The sequence below is a fragment of the Phacochoerus africanus genome, chromosome 14 (genome assembly GCF_016906955.1).
Source record: "Phacochoerus africanus isolate WHEZ1 chromosome 14, ROS_Pafr_v1, whole genome shotgun sequence".
NCBI lineage: Eukaryota > Metazoa > Chordata > Mammalia > Artiodactyla > Suidae > Phacochoerus > Phacochoerus africanus.
In genome coordinates, this window is record NC_062557.1 from 52,540,099 (window position 1) to 52,563,312 (window position 23,214).

The following is a 23,214-nucleotide window of genomic DNA, read 5'->3' on the forward strand; positions in this document are numbered from 1 at the left end:
ACAAAAAAAAAAAAAGGTGACTTGATTACAATGTCAAGACAGAATGGACTGGAGAGGAGAGAGAGAGAAGAGAGAGTGGAGACAGGGAGGCTAATGCTACTGTAGCGCCCAGGAAAGAGACGAAGGTGGCCAGAACGAAGCGAGTGGCCCTGCAGATCCGGGAAGATGAACTGAGGTTAAGAGAGAATGACACAACTGGATGATGTGTTGTGGGGGTGGGGAGCTGAGGCAGAGGGGAGAGTCAAGGATGACACCCTCTTCTGGCCTGGGCGACCAAGAGGCTGATGAGTCCACTGACGGGGAAGGGGAATGCTGGAAGAAGAGTCTGATGGGAAGGAAGCGGAGGTATTTTTACTTCGCTGTCTGAAGTAACTTTGGGGCATGGAAATACAGACATCCGCATCTTATAAGACATGTGGTACCAGATCCTGAACACAGCTCTAGGCTACAGCTAAAGGTGTGGGAATTAGCGGCAGAGAATAACTTATCGAAGTCAAGGGTGAGACCACCTCAAGAATAAAGTGTAATCTATGCACGGAAGGCCTGGGAGCAACAATAACCAAGGGAGGAGAAGAGAAGGAGCCAAAGTGGTGAGAAAGACCCTGGGAAATGGTGCCAGGGAGACAAAGAGTATTTGAGAGGAGGGGGTGGTGTCCAATGTTGCACAGCGTCAGGTAAGGTGAGGATGTTCCATCAGAGAAAGAACTTGAGCTCTGGATTCAGGTGGCAGCTGAAATCCAAGTTCTGCCACTTACTAACAGTCATCCTGGGCAGCAGCCTATTTACGTCCACAGATTTAATGAACAGCAAGATGCCTTAGAGAAGTCGGCCGGCCGATGGATGAGGTAGAAATGGGATCTTCTCAGAAGAAATCCACCTGTAGATGGGAGGAATTTCCGGGCTTTGTAACCATGCACAGACCGTTCCTTCTTTTAGTTTCCATTTCTCCGTAAAATATGGGCCATAGAAGGCTTCACTAAGGACCACAGGCATAAATCAGGACACGGTCACTTAAAAAAAGCTACTTTAAGCGTTGTTGAGAAAACTGAATATGGTACAGGAAAATGCCCAGCAGTATAAGAGGTCCTTGGGACAGACACGCCAAAGTTTTAGTTTTCTTCCCCCTTCTTTGAGCTGCCACTCTATTTGATAATGGGTCCCTCCCTTGGGATTTCCTGAGATTCGGCTTTATTTGGCATCCAGGTAATACCCATCACGATTAGAAAATCAATAGACCGCATCTGTGACTAACATTTGGTTTCCAACCTAACAACGGCGTTTGTGCCTCCGTTAGGAGAACGGAGGACGGTAAAATGCGGTTTGCTTCACATCATGCCAGAGAGTTGAGCTCAGGGATATCAAGCAGGGAAAGTGAGGAGATGGGCCCAGCTACTGGGAACAACGACGAAGGGCAGCGCTTTGCTCCTTCAGTCTAAGGTGCTATTCAGAACTCAGGCTGTGAGTTCTCTCACCTTGCAGTCATCTGAAGTGAAGCTCTCTGAAGTGAGAAGCGTCTAATAGTAAACCCGACTGTTTAGGACGACAGCTCCCCATCATCAAGTGCCTCCAGGTAGTACTTCATGCAGGTCAGCTCACTCATCTTCACTGTAGCCATGGAGAGAGGCCTTGCTCTCCCTGTTACAGTGAGAGAGCTGAGACCTGAGTGATGGGATGCTTGCCCGCGGTCACTGTTAGTAAGACGGAACTTGGATCCCAGGAACTACCTGAATCCAGAGCTCAAATTCTTGCTCTGTTGGAAGGAGTGGATACCTTCAGTAGCTGGCTCTGGAACACATTTTAGCAGTTTTGCAGTTTTGGAATATACCATCTTTTAAAAAATGAGTCGATTTTAATTTACCAATCAGAACTAATTTAGTCTTAGATTAAATAGCTCTCTCTGTCACCCACGACAAGCAAAGGGGCAAGAGGAAGGCAGCTTGGGGTTTAGCCAGCCAGGGGGTCAGGGCAATTCTGCTGACACAGCGGGCGCTGAACAACAGATGGAAAGCGAGGCATTCTGTGGCCAGCCAATGAAAAACTATCAAGAAATTGTTAAAAAGCAATGTCAAAGGGGATTAAAATGTTTGGTTTTTGTCATTTTGTATGGGACTATTATATTCCGTTTCCATCATAGTGGTCAATCAAAGCAGGTCTAAAAGGCTGAAAGAAGACAAAGCCAATGATTTGGGGCCTAAATCTTCCCTTTCTTCTTCAAGTATCCCCTTTACTCAATGACAAGCAAAGGAAAGGATTTAGCTAAAAAGCAGCAATAGAAGTTATGAGCGGATGTGAGGTCGAGGACTCACACAGGTGATAAAGGCTGTTTCAAGAAGGGGGTGGTCAAGTTAAGAACCCAGAAATTTCCTTTGAATTTGTAACCCGGTTGTTGGACATCTTGTAAAGGCTGTTTGAGGAGAGCAGCCAGGCAAGTGAAAGGCAAGTGGAAAGTGAGTAGGCAAGTAGACAGTGCACGTAGCTAAGACTCCCAAGAAACACAGCTCTGCGTGGGCACAGAGAGGCAGGGTGGCAGCTAAAGGGTCCAGGGTATCTTGTTTAAAATCCGGGAGATCTGAGTGTATTGGAATGTGGTTGGGAAGGCGCAGGTAGAGTGGGAGATAAAGGAGAGTCAGGGGATCACGGTTAACCATTATCTCGAGAAGGTGGCAAGACTGGGAGCCTGAGGCCAAGTGGCCAGAGCTATAGCTGCACACAGGACAGGAGGGAGGAAAGGACAAACATAAACACAGTTAAATATGTAGGTTTAGTGTATTTCAAGGGAGTTCGCATCTGATGATCTGTGTCCTAGAAGGAGATGATAAGATGTTCTATTGGAGTGTAAGGTGGAGAAGGTTTGAGGAATTTGAAGAAGGTCTGAAAGTCACCATGGAAAACTGAAAGGAAGCTGAATAGGAAAAAAGATTTCTGGGCAGGATACCGGTCTGGAATGGTCATTGTGTTTTCTGCAGCTGCACTTTGCATCCTGAGTGTAAACAGACAGCTGAAGTGATCCAAGGTTAGGGGTTTATAGGAGGGAAAGAAAGGGTGCTGAGACCCTGGCTGTGGAGTGGCTGGAATGACAGATCAAGGAATCTAAGTCGGATAGGGAAGTCTCCTTAAAGACTTAGAGATGAGTCAGGAGTGATTCCTTTAGAGAAATCATACTACTTTTTGTCCCATCTGGCTTCATTAGTTATTGTAATCATGGCCACATAAATTTGTTTACACCAGTAATAGACGGTACTTTCTCACTGTAACAATTCAGAATTATCAATAAAGCTGAATATCCCCTTTGACTATTATTTCCCAAAAGTGATCACCGATACCAGTTTGGTGTGTATATGTCCAGAATTTTTTTTTTTTTTGTCTTTTCTAGGGCCGCTCCCACGGCATATGGAGGTTCCCAGGCTAGGGGTCTAATCGGAGCTGTATCCACTAGCCTACGCCAGAGCCACAGCAACGCGGGATCCGAGCCGCGTCTGCAACCCACACCACAGCTCACGGCAACGCCGGATCGTTAACCCACTGAGCAAGGGCAGGGACCGAACCCGCAACCTCATGGTTCCTAGTCGGATTCGTTAACCACTGCGCCACAACGGGAACTCCTATGTCCAGAATTTTTAAGAGGCATTTATATACATATAAATGTATCTATAAAAACACATAGTATTTAGTTTCTTTGAACATAAATTAATAAGTGATGTCATGATGTATTGTTTTGCAGCTTGCTTTTTTTTGTTTTGTTTTGCCTTTTCTAGGGCCGCTCCTGCGGCATATAGAGGTCCCCAGGCTAGGGGTCTAATCAGAGCTACCGCTGCCAGCCTACACCACAGCCACAGTGATGCTGGATCTGAGCCATGTCTGCAACCTACACCACAGCTCACGGCAGCACCAGATCCTTAACCCACTGAGTGAGGCCAGGGATCGAACCCGCAATCTCATGGTTCCTAGTCGGATTCGTTAACCACTGCGCCATGCCAGGAACTCCTGCAGCTTGCTTTTTCCATTCAACAATACAGTAAAGAACCTTACTATGTAGATGTACCTCATTTTTCTTGATTGCTGTGTAGTTTACTTACCTATTCACTTCTGTTGGATATTTAGTGTTTCCAACTTTTTGCTATTACAGTGTTGTAATGAACATCTTTGTACATGTCAACTTAATACACAAGTGTGCTGACTGTTTCTCTAGGGTAGATGGTAAGAGGTAGAACTCTGTGTCAGAAAACATGTGAGTTTAATAATGTAATAGATACAATTAAATTGACCATTGCAGGTTCTGTAGTATAGGTATTATAGATAAGAAGTTACATATGTGACCACTAATTTTACATGTTAGTTCCTTTAAAACTTTAGACATGATTGACTTAAAAGTCTCTTAGTATATAGAAAAAAGAACAGCAGACTAGTAATTGGAAGATACAGGTTCAGGTTCTGGTTCTGTCCCTAACAGCTCATCTGGGCCTCAGTTTCTGTACCTATAAAACTAAATTAAAGCAGTGTTGCCTGAAATACGGTACCTATACCACTGGGAGCATACAAATGCTTTTATTTTTATTGACTTTTATTTTAATAATTATTGTATTTTAAAATAACATAGGGGAGTTCCCATTGTGGCTCAGCAGAAACACATCTGACTAGCATCCATGAGGATGCAGGTGTGATCCCTGGCCTCGCTCATTGGGCTAAGGATCCGGCATTGCCGTGAGCTGTGGTGTTAGTCGCAGATGTGGCTCAGATTCCGCATTGCTGGGGCTGTGGTGTAGGCCGGCAGCTACAGCTCCAATTTGACTCCTAGCCTGGGAACCTCCATATACCGTGGGTGCAGCCCTAAAAAAGACAAAAATAAAATAAAATGAAAAAGAATACAGTAAACTAGGAAAATTATATTTATCCTATCAAATCAAGGATTTATAGATATTATTTACTAGTAATATAAAATTTACTTTTTTTCTTCTTGAAAATTCTTACTCCTTTTTCTAATGATTTTTATTTTTTTCCATTATAGCTGGTTTGTAGGGTTTTATCAATTTTATACTGTATAGCAAGGTGACCCAGGCACACATATGTATCTACATTCTTTTTCTCACATTATCATGCTCCATAATAAGTGACTAGATATAGTTCCCAGTGCTCTACAGCAGGATCTCATTGTAAAATTTATTTATTTATTTATTTTAAATTTTTTTTATTTTTTTGTCTTTTTAGGGCCACACCTGTGGCATATGGAGGTTCCCAGGCTAGGGGTATAATCAGAGCTGTAGCCGTTGGCCTACACCACAGCCACAGCAACACCAGATCTGAGCCGCGTCTGCAACCTGCACCACAGCTCACGGCAACACCCGATCCTTAACCCACTAAGCAAGGCCAGGAATTGAACCCGCAACCTCATGGTTACTAGTCGGATTAGTTTCCACTGCACCACGACGGGAACTCCTCATTGTAAGATTTAAGTTAAAGAAATGCGAACTGACCTAAAGGAAAATAGTATGCATATAATAGTATAGGTGGCACATACATATGGCAAGTCATGAATATGATATATGAAGGACTTGAAGTTTCTTCATGAAATCAAGAAAAGGTTAGATTAGAGCTGTAGTTCCCAGACTTTTAGATTACAGTGACTAGCAAAACATTAAAAAAGAAGTTAGTGATCAACATGAAGTTGCTGACTTTTTATTGTGCTGATTAATGACATTGAGAACACAAACTAAACCCACCTATAGGCCCATCACCATTATTTTAACAGGAAGATATTAAAAATATTATTTTGTAACTTTAAAAAAGTACACATGTTAAAAAATTTTCAACTTGTACAGAGGTGTAAAAACTTATTTTCCTTATAAAATCTATCATGGACATCCATCCATACAGATCTACTCCATTTTTAGAAAGGCGTTTTTTCTGGCCACACCCATAGCATGTGGCTGTCTCCCTGGCCAGGGATTGAACCTGCGCCACAGCAGCGACCTAAGCCGTTACAGTGACAACACTGGATCCTTAACCCACTGCACCACAGAAGACCTCCTAGCTTTTGCTTTAAATAAATAATCTTATCATTGGCTTGGGAGTTCCTTACAATTTTTTTTTTGTCTTGCATGGGAGCATCTAATTTCTGGTTGGCATCTGACAGCTGCATCCCTGAGTTCCTTGTTCTCACCTAATGGTCTTCTTATTAAAAACAAAAAATTCTACCAATTAGTCAAACAGTAAGTATTTTAATTTTAATTTTTTGAAATACAGAAAGATAGAAAAAGGTAAAGTGGTGCCTACATTGGAACTGACAGGCAGGGAGACAAACAGCTAGAAAGAGCAAGACACACAGGCACAGATAAAAGGCCTAAGGACAGACAGAATAGACAGCTGAAAGAGAGGAGAGGAACCTGGAGACACAGGAGAGACACAAGAACCGAGGAGACAGAGAAGAATGGCCAAAAAACAGGCTGTGAGGAGAGAAAGGAGAATTACTGACATGCAGGCAAGATGACCAAGAGGGATGCAGACAGGCAAACAGAAAAGGACAAAGAGAGAAGGAAGGCAGACAGAGAAAGAAAACAATGAGCAAAGAAAGAGGACAAAGTGATAAGAGTGTTTTAGACTACGCAGTGCTTTATAATTCATAAAGTGCTATCACATACATTATTGCAGGCAGACAGGGAGAATCCAGCAGACAGATGGGGTGATGGAGGGATCCAGGCCAATCAGACAGAAGAGAGGGAAGGTGGCCAATCAGAAAGAGAGGCTAGAATAGAGCCCAAGACAGTCAGTTAAGAGAAAAGACAGAACCAAGAAAAGAGAAGTGAGAGGAAGAGGGGGAAAGAGAGGAGACAGACAGAGACAGAGGCTGAAACCCTTAAATTCAGGAATACAGGCAGAGAAAAGGCAGGAATGAAAAAATAGTAGACTGCGTGTAAAAGTTTTATCATAATTTTTCTGAAGGACCTGGATAGAGGTCCCCAGAGAGTTATAACGTTTCTAAGGTGGCATGTGAGAGGAGCCAGGAGGAAAGATGAAAAAGGGAGAAAAGTTTTAGTAAGAAGCAAAGTTTTTTAGACTAGGAGGAAGACAAATTTCTTCAACAGGCCTAGGTCAACAACCTAAGGGTGCTGCTGAACCTAAAAGGATCTAGATTCATAGTTCTTTAAAGAATTCATATACAGACTGTGGGAAAAGCAGTGGGCCCTTACAGACGCCATGTGCATGTAAGCTAAGCTTACAAACCATCTGCACTTACTGAGCATACCTTTATTTACAGGATATTTTTCAGTGCTACCAGTGCTTTCCTGTCTGTTCTCAATTAATACTGACTTCAGTGAAGAAGAGAGACCAGCAATGGTGTGCTGTCTTCAGGGCAAGTTATGGCGCAGAGTAGACTAGGAAATTAGGAAAGAGCGAGCCCTTCCCAAGTATTTCTCAGGTCCTGGTAGGAAAAGCATGAGACCAGCAAGCAGTCAATCAAAAAGACACGTGCCATGAAATAGAATCAAAAAACCAATATGGGAGTTCTCGTCGTGGCTCCGTGGTTAACAAATCCGACTAGGAACCATGAGGTTGCGGTTCGATCCCTGGCCTTGCTCAGTGGATTGAGGGTCTGATGTTGCCGTGAGCTGTGGTGTCACAGATGAGGGTTGGATCCCACACTGCTGTGGTTCTGGGGAAGGTCAGCAGCTACAGCTCTGATTAGACCCCTAGCCTGGGAATCTCCATATGCCGCAGGAGCAGCCCCAGGAAAGGCTAAAAGACAAAAAAAAAAAAGCTAATATGCCAGAAATGGCAAGCCGGGTGAAGTTGGAAGGAGTACTGACACGGACAGAGGAAGAAGCCATCCAGCAAAACTGGGAGATAATTAGGAAGACATGAAGCAAAAAGCAAGTAGACTTATACATGTGTGTAGACTCTTCTTTGGAATCTGATCCAAGAAATGTGTAGTGACTACCTCAGAGGAGAAGAAGAGGGGTGTAGGAGGGAGGCTTACTCTCACAGAGGATACTTTTAGTACTTTGAAAATTTGGGGGAGATCCCTAGTGGCTCAGTGGGTTAAGGATCCAGCGGTGTCACTGCTGTGGCACGAGTTGGATCCCTGGCCTGGGAACTTCTGGGTGCTGCAGGTACAGCCGAAAAATAAAAATAAAAATATTGTACCGTGTGTATGTACTATCTATTTAAAAGTTGATGGAAAAGAAGAAAAGGGAAAAAAAAAAAAAGCAGAGATGTGGACAGCAAGAGCCAGCCAGGCAGACAGACAGCAACAAAACGGGAAAACAAGGAGAGACTGGGACAATGGCAAAAAGACTGAGGCAGGCTGACTGCGTGAGGAGCCAAAAAGATACAAAGAAAAAGAATGGAAACCGAGGCAAGCAATGAGAGGAAGGCAGGGCAGAGGAGAGGGCAACAAGGCAGCTAAGACTTTAGGGCAAGCGGACCACTGACACTCTGGGGTAGTGAGACCATCATCACCACGGAAGGGACGCTGGAATAGGGGGAGCCAAGGGAGAAAAAGCTGAGAGGCAGACACACTGGAAAGAAATGAGCCTTCAACAGCGGGCAGACAGGCAAGAAGACAGACGTAAAGGAAGGCAAGGACACATCATGAACCAAACAGGCATAAAGAAGAGGAAGAACAAGTCGAAGGGCAAGATAAGAGGCAAACCAAGACAGGGAACTATGGCAGGGCCTGGAAGGTAGACAAACCAAGAGTCGGAGACTAAAAAAGTGATAGAGACAGGCAGGCGGGGAGACAGATGGCTAGAGAGAGAGTGGTGGGCAAACAGCCAGAGAAGCAGACAGACAACCAGAGAGAGAAAGAGGCTGCCAGCCAGTCAGGGAGGAGCAGACAGGCAGGCAGGCAGACACCATAACAGGAGCAAGCAGGTAGAGAGGCAGGCGGAAACAAGCAGAGAAGAAGAAAAATCAAGAGGTCAGGAGGGAGAGAAAAGGGAACAGGAGATGCCGGCAGGCAGAGAGGGAGATGGACAAGAGGGAAAATCAGGCAGATTAACAGATCCATGTGCAAAGCACACCCGGGGAGAATGATAAATGTTTGTACAGGGATGCACACAGCCACCCTTAGCCACCCACACCTGAAGCTCGGGGCACATGTGGCAGGCAGGCGGAGGCGCTCGGCACAGGGAAAGGGCACACGGGCAGAGAGCCTGTGGTGCACCAGGATGCGCAGGGCTGCCACATACACATGGGGACATGCTTCCCAGACACACACAGAGGGGCCAGAAAGAGGGGGAGGCACACACAGTTGGAGCCCGGAAGACAGAAGTAAACAGAAAGAAGACAGAGATGGAAAGTCACTTAGAGGTGACAGAGCCTGAGTCCAGGAGAGAGAAAGACAGCCTCGATGAAAAAACACACACATTCACAGAAGCCCATATACAGAAAGAGGGGGCCACCCAGATGAACTAGTACAGAGGGGCTGAGAAAGAGGACATAACAAAATCGAATGGAAGAGGAACTGGAGTTACACTCAAGACAGGAATGATACGGGAGCAGAGGCAAAAAGAATTCCAAAGTCCAGGTTAAGAAAAAGATGGAAATCAATGCTCAATAAGGTGTATTATGGGGGGGGCGGGGGTTGGCACATCAATAAAGAATACTGTAAGCCTTGTAAGCAAAAATGTGCCCTGTCACTATTCCTTTCTGGTTGCTGCCTACCTACCGCTCCCTGTGAGGGTACCCCCAAACCCTGCAGGGACTGCTGGCCGGCTGGCAGCCAAACCTAAAAGGAGGGAATGACCCAGGAGAGAAATGATTCCACAGGCAAGGGATGGGAAGCAAGGGAAAGGGCAAAATGAGATCAAAAGAATGGCTGGAAACTGGAGTAAGAAAAGGATAAGAATGAAACAGGGTCCCACCGAGCTACTTGCCCTCCATCCTTTGCTAGCATTACTCAACTGGCAAGTTTTATTTTATGACTTCTCTGACCAAATCGCTCGATGAGAAAGCTACTTTTGGACTCCTTTGCAGCCTTCCATCTGATTCCTGGTATCACTTTTAAGATCAACACTGGGGTGCAGTGGGAAAGCATGGAGCAGAAAGTCAGATGACAATGCGCGTGTAACCCCCTACCTCTTTCTTTTTCTCAGTCCACGTTACTTTTCTCTTTCATGGTACCTCAGTTTCTTCCACTTTATCAGTGTTGGAGACCATGGAGGAAGGAAAATATACTGAAACGGGAGAAAAGAGAAAATTTCACAATCCTCAGACTTAACTCTTTCCCCTGTAATCTAAAAAGCTGTTCCATTTACCCCTAAATTAATTTCCCAAGTCAGACAAATTTTATATTCAAGTAATTGGGGGAAGGAAGGGAAAAGTAAAGGAGAAAAGAGGATAAAATTTACAACAATTTTAAATCGCTGAAAAGGCTGGGCAAAGGGGAGAATCAAACATGGACTCCTTTGAAAAAAAACTCAATCATCGTATCTATTCATATCTCTCCCCCAAAAGTCACTAGGATTTCTATCACTTTTTTAAAGAAAGGAAAAAAAATCCAGTACCGCTTCTCACTTAAAAGATACGTATACAATTAAATGCGTTTTGACTTCAATGAGGTATGTAGAAACAGAGTTATATATAAACATATATTTCATCTTTTTCCTTTTCAATGCCTGAAGGGGAAAAAAAAAACCTTCACATCAAACCACTCCCTTCTGAAGTATTCAGAAAAAAAAAAAAAAAAGCTTTTCTTTAAGAGAAGGGAGGTGGGGAGGAAGAGACTAGTAAAGAAAAGAAAAAAATTTAAATCTAGTTGGACTAGTATCTAACTAGTTAACCTTTAACAATTTATGCTGATGTCAGACTGAGCATGAGTACTGATTAATGCCCCCCCTCAAATATTTTTTTATAAGGGGGGAGTTAGTCACAGCAGCCATTTTTGTTTTATGCAGAAATCCTTCATGCCCCCCCAACGCACACACTCACATACTCAGTACACAAGGAAAATATCTCTATTAATCTGTGCACTAATCAGTTATGAAAAAAAGGGAGAAATTTGTGGGTTTCTGGGTAGAGGCTTGGAGATGGGGGTGTAACAGGGAGGAGAATGGGGGGGTGAAAAATGAAATATTAAGCCAGCCATTTTGTTTTAAAAGGGGATTTTTCCCCCCTCTCCCTTTCTTCATGGAGGGGGTGGCGGTGCTGGAGGGGGGGTTGTTTTAAAAATAATTTCCAGGCGGCCATCTTAGTGCCTCAGCTCTGAGAAATATTTCTGAGCGCCCCCCTCAGAATTTAAATATATTTAAAGCAACGGAGAGGGGGGTAGAGAGAAGTCGAAAACTTTTATATATATATATATATATATTTTTTAATCCCCCTCTCTTGTTCTCTCGGGAGGAAGGAGAGAAAGAAAAAAAAAAGTCCTCAATTTTTTCCAAGAAAATTTTTGGGGGTGGTTTGGCCCCCCTCGTCAGACGGCGGCCCCGAGGGGGGGTTCGGAGGGGGGTGGCCCGGGGGTTTTGGGGGCTGGGGGAGGCGGTGAGGAGGAGGAGGAGGAGGACGCCGCCGCCGAGGAGGAGGAGGAGGAGGAGGAGGAGGAGGAGGAGGAGGAGGTGGTGGTGGTAGCGGTGGGGGAGGCGGGCGGGCGGTGGGTGGGGGGGTGGTGGGGGGGCCAGAGCCACAGGATGGCTTCCCCTCTGAGGGACGAGGAGGAGGAGGAGGAGGAGATGGTGGTGTCGGAGGAGGAAGAAGAGGAGGAAGAAGAGGGCGACGAGGAGGAGGAGGAGGTGGAGGCGGCCGACGAGGACTACGAGGAGGACGACGACGAGGGAGTACTCGGGCGCGGGCCGGGCCACGATCGGGGCCGCGACCGCCACAGCCCCCCCGGCTGCCACCTCTTCCCGCCACCGCCGCCGCCGCCCCCGCCGCCGCCGCCGCCGCCCCCGCCGCCAGGTAAGCGGCCGCCGACTCCCCCCAAACCCAAGCGGGAGCTGCGGGCGCCCGAAGCCGGGCGGGGGCGAGGCACCCACCGCGCGGCCGAGCCGAGGCGAATCCGGGGCGCGGAGCGCCGTCTCGGGCCCGTCGCCCGGCGCCGGTCCCGGCGGTCCGAGCGGTCCAGGCGGGCGGCGGCGGCGGCCGCCGGGCCAGGCCTCCTCCCCTCCCCCGCCGCACCCCTCCCCCGCCGCCGCCGCCGCCGCCGCTGCCGCCGCCGCCGCCACCGCCACCGCCACCGCCGCCCGGGCTGAAGAGCGCCGGGCGCGAGCTGCGCGCGCGGACCGGGCCACTCGGTCGCGGCTTTCGGGGGAGGAGGAGGAGGAGATTTTTTTTTTTTTTACCCTCGGCGGGGAGGGGGTAGGCAGGAAACGTCCAAGGCGAAGCCAGGGCCCCCTCCCTGGCCGAGCGAGGGACCGCGGAGACCCTGGCGGCCGGACGGCGGCGTGGGGGAGGGGCGCGTGGGGGAGGGGCGGCCGCGCGGGCGCCCCTGGGGCTCCGGCCCCGGTGGGGTTGGACCGAGGTGAAGTGGGGTTTCCGCGCGAGGAGCGGACCGCGGCCCTAACCCCCACCCCACCCTTCGTCAGGAGTTGGGAAGGCCGGGGGAGCGGCTGGGGAGGGGAGCGGGTGTCCCTCGGACCCCCCCCACACCTGCGGGGACTTCGGTGCCCGCCAACTCTGGGGCGTGCGGTGGCACGTGGGGGAGGGGTCGTGTGAATGTTTGCGGGCGGCTGACGACTAGGGGCAGGTGGTGGCCACACTCCACGCAGACCACTTCCTGGAATGAGACTGGCTCCTGCCCCCTCTTCCCGGTTCGGCTCGTACTAGGGAGAGCAGTCACTGAGGATTGGGGAGCAAGAGGGGAGTGTCTGGGAGAACAGATGCCCCCAACCCCACCCCCTTTCTCTCTCCTCTGGGCTCTTTTGTGTCAAGTGCGCCGCCCCCCCCCCCCATGACCCCGTCAGTCTGGGGTGGCCGAGCTGCCCAGCTGTGACTCTCACGTGGCTGCCATTCACTGTCACTCACTCTCCCGCTGAAACCACCCACACCCTGACCACGTCGGGGGGCGTGAACTGCCCACCCAGCTGTTCTGCAGCTTGACCGTCACTCGGCATCCCTCCCCGGGGTTGACAAGTCGCCCGCACTGTCTGGGCAGTTCCGCCCGCGCTGGAGGGCCTGACGGCTGCCTCGCGTCCAGGGGCCCCATTCTGGCTACCTTCCCGGTGGAGTGTTGCTAGTCTTTTTTAGGATAGACTAGGTGAGCATCTTTCGGGTGTTCACACCCCCAGGCCTCTGGGTGCCATGCAGCGCAAATGCACCAAACTTCAAAACATCTGACATCAGGTTCTTTGTAAAACTGTCGTATTGATCTGGGTGGCTCCTGTGGCAAATGTTCCTGTCTAGTTGAGACGGCCTTTGAGGGAGTGGGGGGTGCTTTCTTGGTGGCGAGGAGGGGGATGCCTGTCTGATGGAAACGGATAAAGTCCACTCCTACCCCCACTCTGGCCCCTAGGCTTGTCTGAAAAAGGGAAAAGTTTTAAAAAAGTTGCCCAGAGAGCCCACTGATTTTGCAGGGGGGGAAAGGAATAAAGAATTGAGGGGAAGGGGTTGCCTGGAGCACGACAGAGGTGCTAAAAAGAGAAAAGGTGTCAGGTGAAGTTAAGGGGCTGGCTATTCTCACCTGTGTGTATTCCGAACCTGGAACGTGGTGTCTGGGGGGGCTTTGACCCTGGATTTGGGTGTGGGAGACGGGGAGCATGAAGGGATCTGAGGTCGAGATGGGTCTTTGTGTCAATACTCCCTCCCCCTTTCCCCTCCGCTTTCTAAACATCGTCGAATGTTTTTAAAATTGTGCTTTGGAAATGGAAACCCACCTCCTCTCTCTCCCAGGGCAATTTTATGTCCCTCTCAGCACTCCAAGTCAAACGGGGGACCCGGATACACCCCCTCAGATGACTTTCTGAGGTAAAACTTTAGGAAATATTTTCGGTCTGCCCATTATTTCTGTCTACAGAAGCGTGGGCAAAATAACCCTCCTCTGAGGCAAATGTATTCAGGCTGCCCTCCCTCGTCCTTCTCTAGGAGATGAATTTATCCGTGTTAGAGGTTTCTATTGTTTTTTTTTTTTTCATTCCGACTGCTTTGATTCTCACCATTTTGTTTTACATTCTTACCCAAGACCAATTTTATCCCTTCCCCCTCTCCAGGCTCCTTACATTGTTAGACGTTTAAAATAATAGCGCTCGTGCAGATGGGGGAAGGGAGCAGGAAGCCAAAAACTCATTTCTTCTCCCTCCCCCTTCTGGCAAGTCTAGAGAAATAATATAACATAATATATAGATGTGATTCCTTGGGGGTGGGGGTGGGGAATGCGTGTGGGTGGTGCGGAAAATTCTGGTAGTTTCTTTGCAAAAGGTCTGAAAATACAAACCCACCCCCTGCAGGCACTACGCATGTGCAGCCGACCTATTATGGTGGTTCGTTGTGGGGGAGGGAGAGGAATTTGAGAAAAAATAAATATATGTGTGAGAGATTGATGGTGAGATTAGAAGAAGAGAGGGGCGGGCGGGAGGCGAGGCTTTCGGCCGGGCTCCTCCTGCTTTCTCGGCTGCCAGGCTCCGCCCCGCCCTCCTCGCCGCCCTCCTCCCTCGCCGTCTTCCCGAGATCCGAGCCGGGATGTGGGAGCGTCTGGGCTCCGGGCCAGCATTGAGTGGCTGGTGAGACGGAGGTTGGGACTTAGATTTGCTTTCTTGCCCTCCCCTTCCTCGCCGTCTCCCTTGCCTCTCCGCGCCGCCGCCGCCTGCCCAGCCTCGGGAACCTCCTGCTGGGCGGCGGGGGGCGCGCGGCGGGGGTGGGGGGTGGGGTTAACTGGCTGTGGGGTCCCAGGGCTTGTGCCCTTCCCCCCCCCCCCCCGCGGGCGGAGGCAGGGGCCATTTCCCTGATCCTTAGCCAGTTGGCCTGCCCTTGCCACTGCCCCGGCAGCCTCCATTTCCATGTTCTTATTAACCGAAGTCCCCGGGGTTAGGGAGCGCTGGCTGCTGGGCACCGGCGTTTTACTGACTTCCTCCTGCAGGCCCCACTCAGTGTTCACGCCCGGGCTGCCCTCACGCGCGCCCCCCCCTCCCCAACCCCAGTCTTAGAGTGTCTCCCTGCTGGGGAGGGCCCAGGACTAGGAGAAGCAGCACTGAAGGAAGGAGGTGCCAGGATTCTGAGGCAATGGAAACCGAGGCCTCCGGTGTTAATTGCGGCTAATTTTCCCTTGGCTGTTGTGGGAGGAAGGATTGTGTGTCCCAGAGCAAGGGGCTGGGCTTTCCTCTCCTGCACAGCTGCCTCTGCCTGAGCAAGACAGGTCTGGCTGGTTAGTCTGGTGCCTGCTGGAGGAGGGAGGCCAAGCAGGGCCTCATGTCTGGGTGGCATCCATCAGCGTCTTCCTCCTGGTGGAGTTATGCTCTGTCGCCTAAGCCACCACAGACTGGCAGGGGTCATGGAGAATGAGGTGGGGGGACATCTGGGAAGAAGCAGGCCCAGCCTCTCTGACAGAAACATCTGGAGAGAAAGCCAGGGCCCTAGCCCTGCGGGAAGCAGGTACAGGCTGTCTTCAGGGTTTGTGCTCCTACGTGTGTGTGTGTGTGTGTGTGTGAGGCTTCAGCATTTGAGCATGTGCGTGTTGTGGGTGGGGTCCAGTATCTTTGTTTGGGTCTCCCACACTCTTGACATAGGAACGGGTCAGAATGTCTGGGACTAAATTTGAAGACAAGGGGTGAGACCAGAGGACAAAGGGTAGGGCCCCTGAGTTCTCAGAGGGAACAGGGATGTGAAAATAGATTTGAAGTGGATTCCAGGCTGCTTGGGAGGAGGAGGAATGTTTAGGTAATTGTGGAGCTCTTCTCCCATGGGGTGACGGTGGTGACGCAGGAGCCAGACCCCGAGATCCTGTGGGCAAGAAGTGGGCATGACTGGCTGAGGATTTCTTTTCCTCCAGGGCTGTGCTGGGGTGACAGGAGATTTGGTGACTCTCTGAGGAATTATAAATAGAGGCCTCCCTTCTCACAAAAAGGATGTCAGGGCCCCAGGGTGTTAGCGTGAGAATCCAGGTGTCCACCTTTGGCTCTGCCTTCTCAGCATCTGGCTTAGGGAGCTGCCAGCTTGTGTCTCCCCACTCCAAGTGCTGGGGTCAGGCCAGGCCAGCAGCTGGGCATGGCTTCCCCAGTTCCTGGGCAGGATGCCAGCTGGCTAAGTGAGGGGGAAGGCAGGAGGAGCCCTGGCGGCGACTAAAAGGACCTGCCACAGTCAGAGCCCGTGGCCTAGAGCCTGGTCCCTTGTTAGTAGGAGGGGAGAGGAGGGAGTGGTTTGGCTGCTCTTCCCTTCTGACCCCTGACCTCCCATTCAGAACCCGAGCATCCCAGAGTACTCGAAACACTCGGGTGCATCCAGCAAAGGGCGGCAGGGTTTGGAAGAGTTAATGCTGGGAGTTCCTAGAGAGTGAGAACCCAGGAGGTGAGGCAGGGGAGGGGCCGCAGAGCCTGGGAACATAGAGACTTAAGTTTTCTGGTGCTCTCTGCTCCAAAGATAAAGATGACATTCGGCTGCTGCCTTCAGCATTGGGTGTGAAGAAGAGAAAACGAGGACCCAAGAAGCAGAAGGAGAACAAGCCAGGGAAACCCCGAAAACGCAAGAAGCTTGTAAGTGTGCAGGACTCCTGTCTCTACAGCTAGGCCCGGGGACCCATTTGCAGAGGCCTGCGCTTCCTCTGGTCCTGATTACCAGGGAGGGGATCCTGAAGTCGGGAAGGCCTGACCCCCTCTACGCAGCCCCCTCAGCTGGGCTCTGGCACCCTGACCTCCTTCACTGCATCCTAGTGGGGAGCCCTGTGGGCCCCGTGACTGGCCTTGGAGGAGAGAGGAGCAGGTGAAAGCCCAGGCTCCGGCAGGAGACTGCATGAATTCCGAGCCCCGTAGTCCTCTGTCTTCTCGAGCAGTTCGCTTGGCTCTCTGTGCCTCGGTTTCCTCATCTGCAAAAAGTGGGTAGAAATAGATGAGTTACTATCTCATGGGGTCGTTGTGAGGTTTAAAAGAGACAGCACACGTTACGTGCTTAGAACAGTTTCTGGCACATGGTAGGGCTAAAGAAATTCTATTTTTATTTCTCTCCCTTAGGACAGCGAGGAGGAATTTGGCTCTGAGCGAGATGAGTACCGGGAGAAGTCGGAGAGTGGAGGCAGTGAATATGGAACCGGACCCGGTCGGAAACGGAGAAGGAAGCACCGAGAAAAAAAGGAGAAAAAGACAAAGCGGCGGAAAAAAGGGGAGGGAGATGGAGGGCAAAAGGTGAGTAGATTTAGGGCGTGAGGGGAGAAATTAGGATCATTGACAGGTGGAGGTGGAGGAGGGAAAGCCCTGAGCGAGGGAACGAGCAGATGCTAAGTGGAAAGTCCAGTTTCCCCTGGGGAGGAGGGGAGCCGGCTGGGAAGGGGGCAGGAGGCAGAAAGCCTCGGGAGGCTGCTGGGTGCCCCTGCTGGGTGCCTGGGTGCGTAGAGAAGCATGTGGGGGGTCCAGGACTGGGGCTGGAGAGGCGCCCTCCTCACGGAAGCCCGGTCTCTCCAGCAGGTGGAGCAGAAGTCGTCAGCAACCCTGCTTCTGACCTGGGGCCTGGAGGATGTGGAGCATGTGTTCTCCGAAGAGGACTACCACACTCTCACCAACTACAAAGCCTTTAGCCAGTTCATGAGGTGCGGTAGGACCGGGGAGTCCCTGCGAGCAGACACGTTTAATAGGGGGAGGCCCTGGATCCCTCTGGAACCTGGTGGAAGATAAGAAACTGCTCTCCAGAGAAATTCACAGCACATACACCTCAAATTCCGCATGTAATCTCAGGAAATTCCTGGGCTCCTGAGGATCCAAGGACTCCAGTCAGGAACCCTTCACTGGCGGGGGGGGGGGGGGGGTGTGTCACAGTTCCACTGCCAGATTAGAAAACTGTAGTGACAGACTCTAGGGAGGACTGATGGCCTCTCTGCTCCAGCAGTTTCCCCTGGCTGACTTCTGTCTAGACTGGAGTGGAGAGAGAACATTCGTGTCCCCCAGTGTCCTTTGCTCAGGGATCCAGCCATCTGTCCCTTCCTTAGACACCAGCAGTGATGGAGGAGGCATTGCTGACAGTGGGACCTGAGCGTCAGTGCTCCTGAAGTAGAGTAGAGCACAGCACAGATGCCTTTTGAGGAGGCAGGCACTTCAGCAGAGCAGTTTCATGCTCTGGAGGCAGCCTACTGGGGTTCAGGTCCTGATGGCATCTGGTTCCACTCACTTCTTGGATCTTTAGTTTCCGCATCTGTAAAATAGGCACACCCAGAGGACGTACCTCATGGGATCTTGTGGGGATTTGATGGGATAATGGTTGGAAAGCCCGGTATGCTCAGTGCCTGGCCCCCAGCAGTGTTTAGTCCCTGGAGACTGTCATTAGTCCTGTTGTCTCACTGCTTCATCACTAAAGACAGTGCTTCCGTCTGCACCAGGGTCACTCATGTCCCCGCAAGGGCTTAACACCCCACTGCAGAGCAGAAGCAGCGTGGCCTGTCAGACTCCAGCTGCTGAGATGCTTCATCAGGGCCTGTGGAACTCAGCAAAGTGCAGGGAATCATAGCAACTCCTAGAAGTATCATGAGGACAAAATAAGATATTACGTATGTGGAAGTGTTTTAGAAACTGTGGCGCAGTTGTCAAAAGTAAAGCATTTTTGGAATTCTCTTGTGGTGCAACGGGTTAAGGACTCAGTATGATCATTGCAATGGCTCCGGTCGATGCTTTGGTGCAGGTTCGATGCCTGGCCTGGGCACTTCCATGTGCTGCAGACGAGGCCCAAAAAACAAGTAAAGTATTTTTATTAATCTCATTTTTTTCGTTTTTAATCTTCTGTGCATTTAAATTTTATTTTGCCTTTTTTTTTTTTTGGCCACTCCGCAGCATATGGTGTTCCCCGGGCAAGGAATCAGATCCGAGCTATAGTCACCACCTAAGCTGCATCTGCGGCAACAGCACATCCTTAACCCACTGTGCCAGGCCAGGGATCGAACCTGTGTGCCAGTGCTCCCAAGACACCACCTGTAACCTGTTGTGACACAGTGGGAACTCCAATTTTGCCTCTTTCTTTCCTTTTCTTTTCTTTTTTAGGGCCGCACCTGCGCACATGGAGGTTCCCAGGCTAGGGGTCAAATCAGAACTGCAGCTGGCAACCTTCGCCACAGCCACAGCAACTCGGGATCCAAGCCGAGTCTGGGACCTATGCCACAGCACATGGCAACACCTGGTCCCTGAACCACTGAGCAAGGCCAGGGATCGAACCCGCGTCCTCATGCATACTAGTCGGGTTCATTACCACTGAGCCACAGTGGGAACTCCCTTGTCTTTTTCTTTATTCATGCTTTTTTTAACTTTTTCCCCTTTCTTTTTAAAGTTTTAATTTATTTATTATAAAATTGATGTTTATTTTTTGGTGACCCCCGTTGAGGCTGGGGATCAGCCCCGTGACAACACTGATCCTTAACCTGCTGTACCACCAGGGAACTCCCAAATTGCTCTTCTTCTTGACAGGACATGTTTTCACCACACAGGAATCCTAGCTTGTACATAGACTTAATAGAAGAGGAGAAAAGACACTTTCTCAGGCCGTCTGTGAAGGGTCTGAGTCTCCTGCTTCTATCTTCACAGGCCCCTGATTGCTAAGAAGAATCCTAAGATCCCAATGTCTAAGATGATGACCATCCTTGGGGCCAAGTGGAGAGAGTTCAGCGCCAACAACCCCTTCAAGGGGTCGGCAGCTGCTGTGGCAGCAGCAGCAGCCGCCGCAGCCGCAGCTGTAGCTGAGCAGGTGTCAGCTGCCGTCTCGTCAGCCACCCCAATAGTACCTTCCGGACCCCCCGCCCTTCCACCACCCCCTGCTGCTGATATCCAGCCCCCACCCATCCGAAGAGCCAAAACCAAAGAGGGCAAAGGTAAGGAAAACTCTTGCTGGGACAACTCTCACCCCACCTTCTAAACTGCGTGTAATCTGTCATCATCCAGAACTCTTGTCTTCTCAGCTCCGATTGTTGCGAAAGAAATGCTTTCCAGGAAGGGGGTCTCAGTGAGACCACAGCCCACCGAGAGGCCCCCATGGCCTCCATTTCTGCAGGATGTCATGAGCTCGTCTTTTTGCCCCCCACCCCCACTCCTCACTCAGGTCCAGGCCATAAGAGGCGGAGTAAGAGCCCCCGAGTGCCTGATGGACGCAAGAAGCTTCGGGGAAAGAAGATGGCACCACTCAAAATCAAACTAGGCCTGCTGGGCGGCAAGAGGAAGAAGGGCGGCTCGGTGAGGGGCCCCTCCCGTCTGTCAGACCCCAGGGCAGTGGTCAGGGGCTGAGGTCCAGACACAGGGTCCGTGAGGGCAGTGGAGTCGGGGGCCCAAGGCCTGGGGGGCAGTGGAACCCAGTGGGCCTCCCTGACAGCCACGGGGCTATGGGCAGTATGTTTTGCAGAGCGACGAGGGCCCCGAACCCGAGGCTGAGGAGTCAGACCTGGACAGCGGCAGTGTCCACAGTGCCTCAGGCCGGCCCGATGGCCCCGTCCGCACCAAGAAACTAAAGAGAGGCCGGCCAGGACGGAAGAAGAAGAAGGGTAGGGCTGTCAGCTGGGTGTGGTCCTGTCAGTCAGCCTTCCTCTCATTCCTTCGTTGTCTTCCTTGTTTTCAGTTTTGACTTCTTCATTCAACCCTTCTCTCTTTCTCTCCCCTCCCCGTTCCTCTCGCTCCTTTCTCTCTCTGCTCCCTCTGCCTCCGCTGGGGTCTGTGACAGTCCTGGGCTGTCCCGCAGTGGCCGGGGAGGAGGAGGTTGATGGCTACGAGACGGATCACCAGGATTACTGTGAGGTGTGCCAGCAGGGTGGGGAAATTATTCTGTGTGACACCTGCCCTCGTGCCTACCACCTCGTCTGCCTTGATCCTGAGCTTGACCGGGCTCCTGAGGGCAAGTGGAGCTGCCCCCACTGTGTGAGTACTGGTGCCACCTCTTACGGCCCTCAGGGACCCACCCGTGTCTTTCCTCCTTGGTTTTTCTTGTCCTCTCCCTACCCCCAGCTGCCTGGGCATCTCAGTAACAGGCGTCTAAGTGTCCGGGGCCCTCGTTTGTTCCTCTCCCCCATCCCTTTGCCCCCCACGTCAGCGTTTTTGGAAACTGAGGTGTCCTGTTCCTTTGTGCCCACCCGCCTTCTCTGCGCCTCCCAGATCTGGATCTCGCGTCTTTGCTGGTCCTGCAGGCTCACTCCTTGCCGTCTTCTCTCTGTGTCTGTCCTTGGCCTCCCAGGAGAAGGAGGGCGTTCAGTGGGAGGCAAAGGAGGAGGATGACGACTACGAAGAGGAGGGCGAGGAGGAAGGGGAGAAGGAGGAGGAGGACGACCACATGGAGTACTGCCGCGTGTGCAAGGACGGCGGCGAGCTGCTGTGCTGCGACGCCTGCATCTCCTCCTACCACATCCACTGTCTGAACCCGCCCCTGCCCGACATCCCCAACGGTGAATGGCTGTGTCCCCGATGCACAGTGAGTGTGCCCGTCTCTCAGGGTTTACTGTCAACCCCAACACCTTCTCCACCTCTGCGGCCCAAAGGTCCAGCTCTGTTTCTCTGCCCTCCCCCACACCTCGCCTTTACCTCGCGCGTAGGACCCCTGTGCTCCTCCCCTAACGATGGGCTCTTTCTGCCTCTTTCTTTCCTCGGTGTGTGTGTCCACCCCGAAGTGTCCTGTGCTGAAAGGCCGTGTGCAGAAGATCCTGCACTGGCGGTGGGGGGAGCCACCCGTGGCAGTGCCAGCCCCCCAACAGGCAGACGGGAATCCGGATGCCCCACCCCCACGTCCCCTTCAAGGCAGGTCGGAGCGAGAGTTCTTTGTCAAGTGGGTAGGACTGTCCTACTGGCATTGCTCCTGGGCCAAGGAGCTTCAGGTACAAAGGCCTCCGTGCCCCCGGTCACTGCCGCGCTCCCCTGCCCCACTGTTCTCTTGTTTTCCATCCCCTTTGCTTTCCCTCGTTCGGGAAACACCCTACCAGCTTCCTTAGTTGCCGTGCTTGGTTCTTGCGGTGTCTCTTGGAGTCTTTCCCTCACGTGCGACGGAGCCTGCCTCACCCCTGTGTCTTTTCTCATCCACCTCGGCTCGTTTTTACCACTGTCCTCACCTTCGTGCCCCTCTTCCCTTCTCCTTTTGCCGGTCCCCTCCCCCCCCAGGCCCTGCCTCTGGCTGGGTCCTCTGGCGTGTTACCCATTCTCCTGCTCCGGCTGTAACTTCCTGTGTCTCTCAGCCCATGTCTGTCACGGCTCCCTCTCCTGTGCTGTCCCTGCCCACCTCTTCCCTGACTCCTCTTGTCCTCTTGGGATGTCGGGACCGTCTCTCCTCCCCTCCTGTGTGCCCCGTCAGCTGGAGATCTTCCACTTGGTCATGTACCGGAACTACCAACGGAAGAACGACATGGATGAGCCCCCGCCCCTGGACTACGGCTCTGGGGAGGATGACGGGAAGAGTGACAAGCGCAAGGTGAAGGACCCGCACTACGCCGAGATGGAGGAGAAGTACTATCGCTTTGGCATCAAGCCCGAGTGGATGACCGTCCACCGGATCATCAACCACAGGTGAGTCCTTGGTCCCCAGGAAGGCCTGCCTGGGACGCGCCCCTGTTTTTGTTGTGCCGTGGCCCTCTGTTAGTCTTTGGGGATTAACTAGATAATTGATCTATCTGGATCCTGCCTGCTGCAGGCCCCGCCCTTCGGGTTTTGTTTTCCATGGAGACGAGAGGGGCCAGGAGGAAAGTCCAGCCCAGCACTGCACCACTGACTCCTTTGTCCTGCCTCTAGCCCTCACAGCTTAGACCATGACACAGGCATCTAGGGATCTGCGTGTAAACATGAAAACCATGCGTCCTACAAATCAGTGCTTGCGGTACTTCTGTCTTCATAGTACTTACTCCTGCCCGATGTCACACTGTGTTTTTCTGTCTCACGCTGTCTTCCCCAGTAGCGCGTGAGCTCCCTGAGAAAGGGCATTAGTTCACTGCTGGATCATCTGTGCCTGGAACGGCGCCTGGCGTGTAGTAGATGCTTAGTATATACTGATTGGAGGAGCAAACGGTGAACAAATGTTGAAGCCAGTGGTGTTTTGTGGTAGTTGATTTTTTTTTTTTTTTGTCTTTTCTAGGGCCGCTCCCGCAGCATATGGAGGTTCCCAGGCTAGGGGTCTAATCGGAGCTGTATCCACTAGCCTACGCCA

The 23,214-nt window shown here is 51.3% G+C and overlaps 1 protein-coding gene and 1 long non-coding RNA gene across 11 annotated transcripts in view; one reads left to right on the forward strand and one right to left on the reverse strand.

The window, feature by feature from the left end:
* On the reverse strand, positions 1 to 12,063 carry LOC125115121 (uncharacterized). The gene is made up of 3 exons (XR_007131985.1): positions 11,970 to 12,063; positions 10,075 to 10,172; positions 1 to 877 (listed from the first exon to the last, which is right to left on the reverse strand). It is a non-coding gene; the product is annotated as an uncharacterized LOC125115121 (long non-coding RNA).
* The window catches only part of CHD3 (chromodomain helicase DNA binding protein 3), a 27,235-nt gene continuing 15,645 nt past the window's right edge, over positions 11,625 to 23,214 (forward strand). For 4 of the 10 annotated variants that reach the window (XM_047758919.1, XM_047758924.1, XM_047758927.1 and 1 more), the window contains exons 1-11: positions 11,648 to 11,892; positions 16,501 to 16,613; positions 17,088 to 17,258; positions 17,535 to 17,659; positions 19,635 to 19,918; positions 20,146 to 20,276; positions 20,431 to 20,581; positions 20,758 to 20,951; positions 21,265 to 21,498; positions 21,695 to 21,898; positions 22,369 to 22,580. In XM_047758919.1, coding sequence (XP_047614875.1) covers positions 11,667 to 11,892; positions 16,501 to 16,613; positions 17,088 to 17,258; positions 17,535 to 17,659; positions 19,635 to 19,918; positions 20,146 to 20,276; positions 20,431 to 20,581; positions 20,758 to 20,951; positions 21,265 to 21,498; positions 21,695 to 21,898; positions 22,369 to 22,580 — 2,045 coding nt within the window. In that variant the 5' untranslated portion in view covers positions 11,648 to 11,666. Of the gene's footprint in view, positions 11,893 to 15,407; positions 15,517 to 16,500; positions 16,614 to 17,087; positions 17,259 to 17,534; positions 17,660 to 19,634; positions 19,919 to 20,145; positions 20,277 to 20,430; positions 20,582 to 20,757; positions 20,952 to 21,264; positions 21,499 to 21,694; positions 21,899 to 22,368; positions 22,581 to 23,214 lie in introns of those variants that run through there. The other 6 variants (XM_047758920.1, XM_047758929.1, XM_047758925.1 and 3 more) reach the window with 5 other exon arrangements.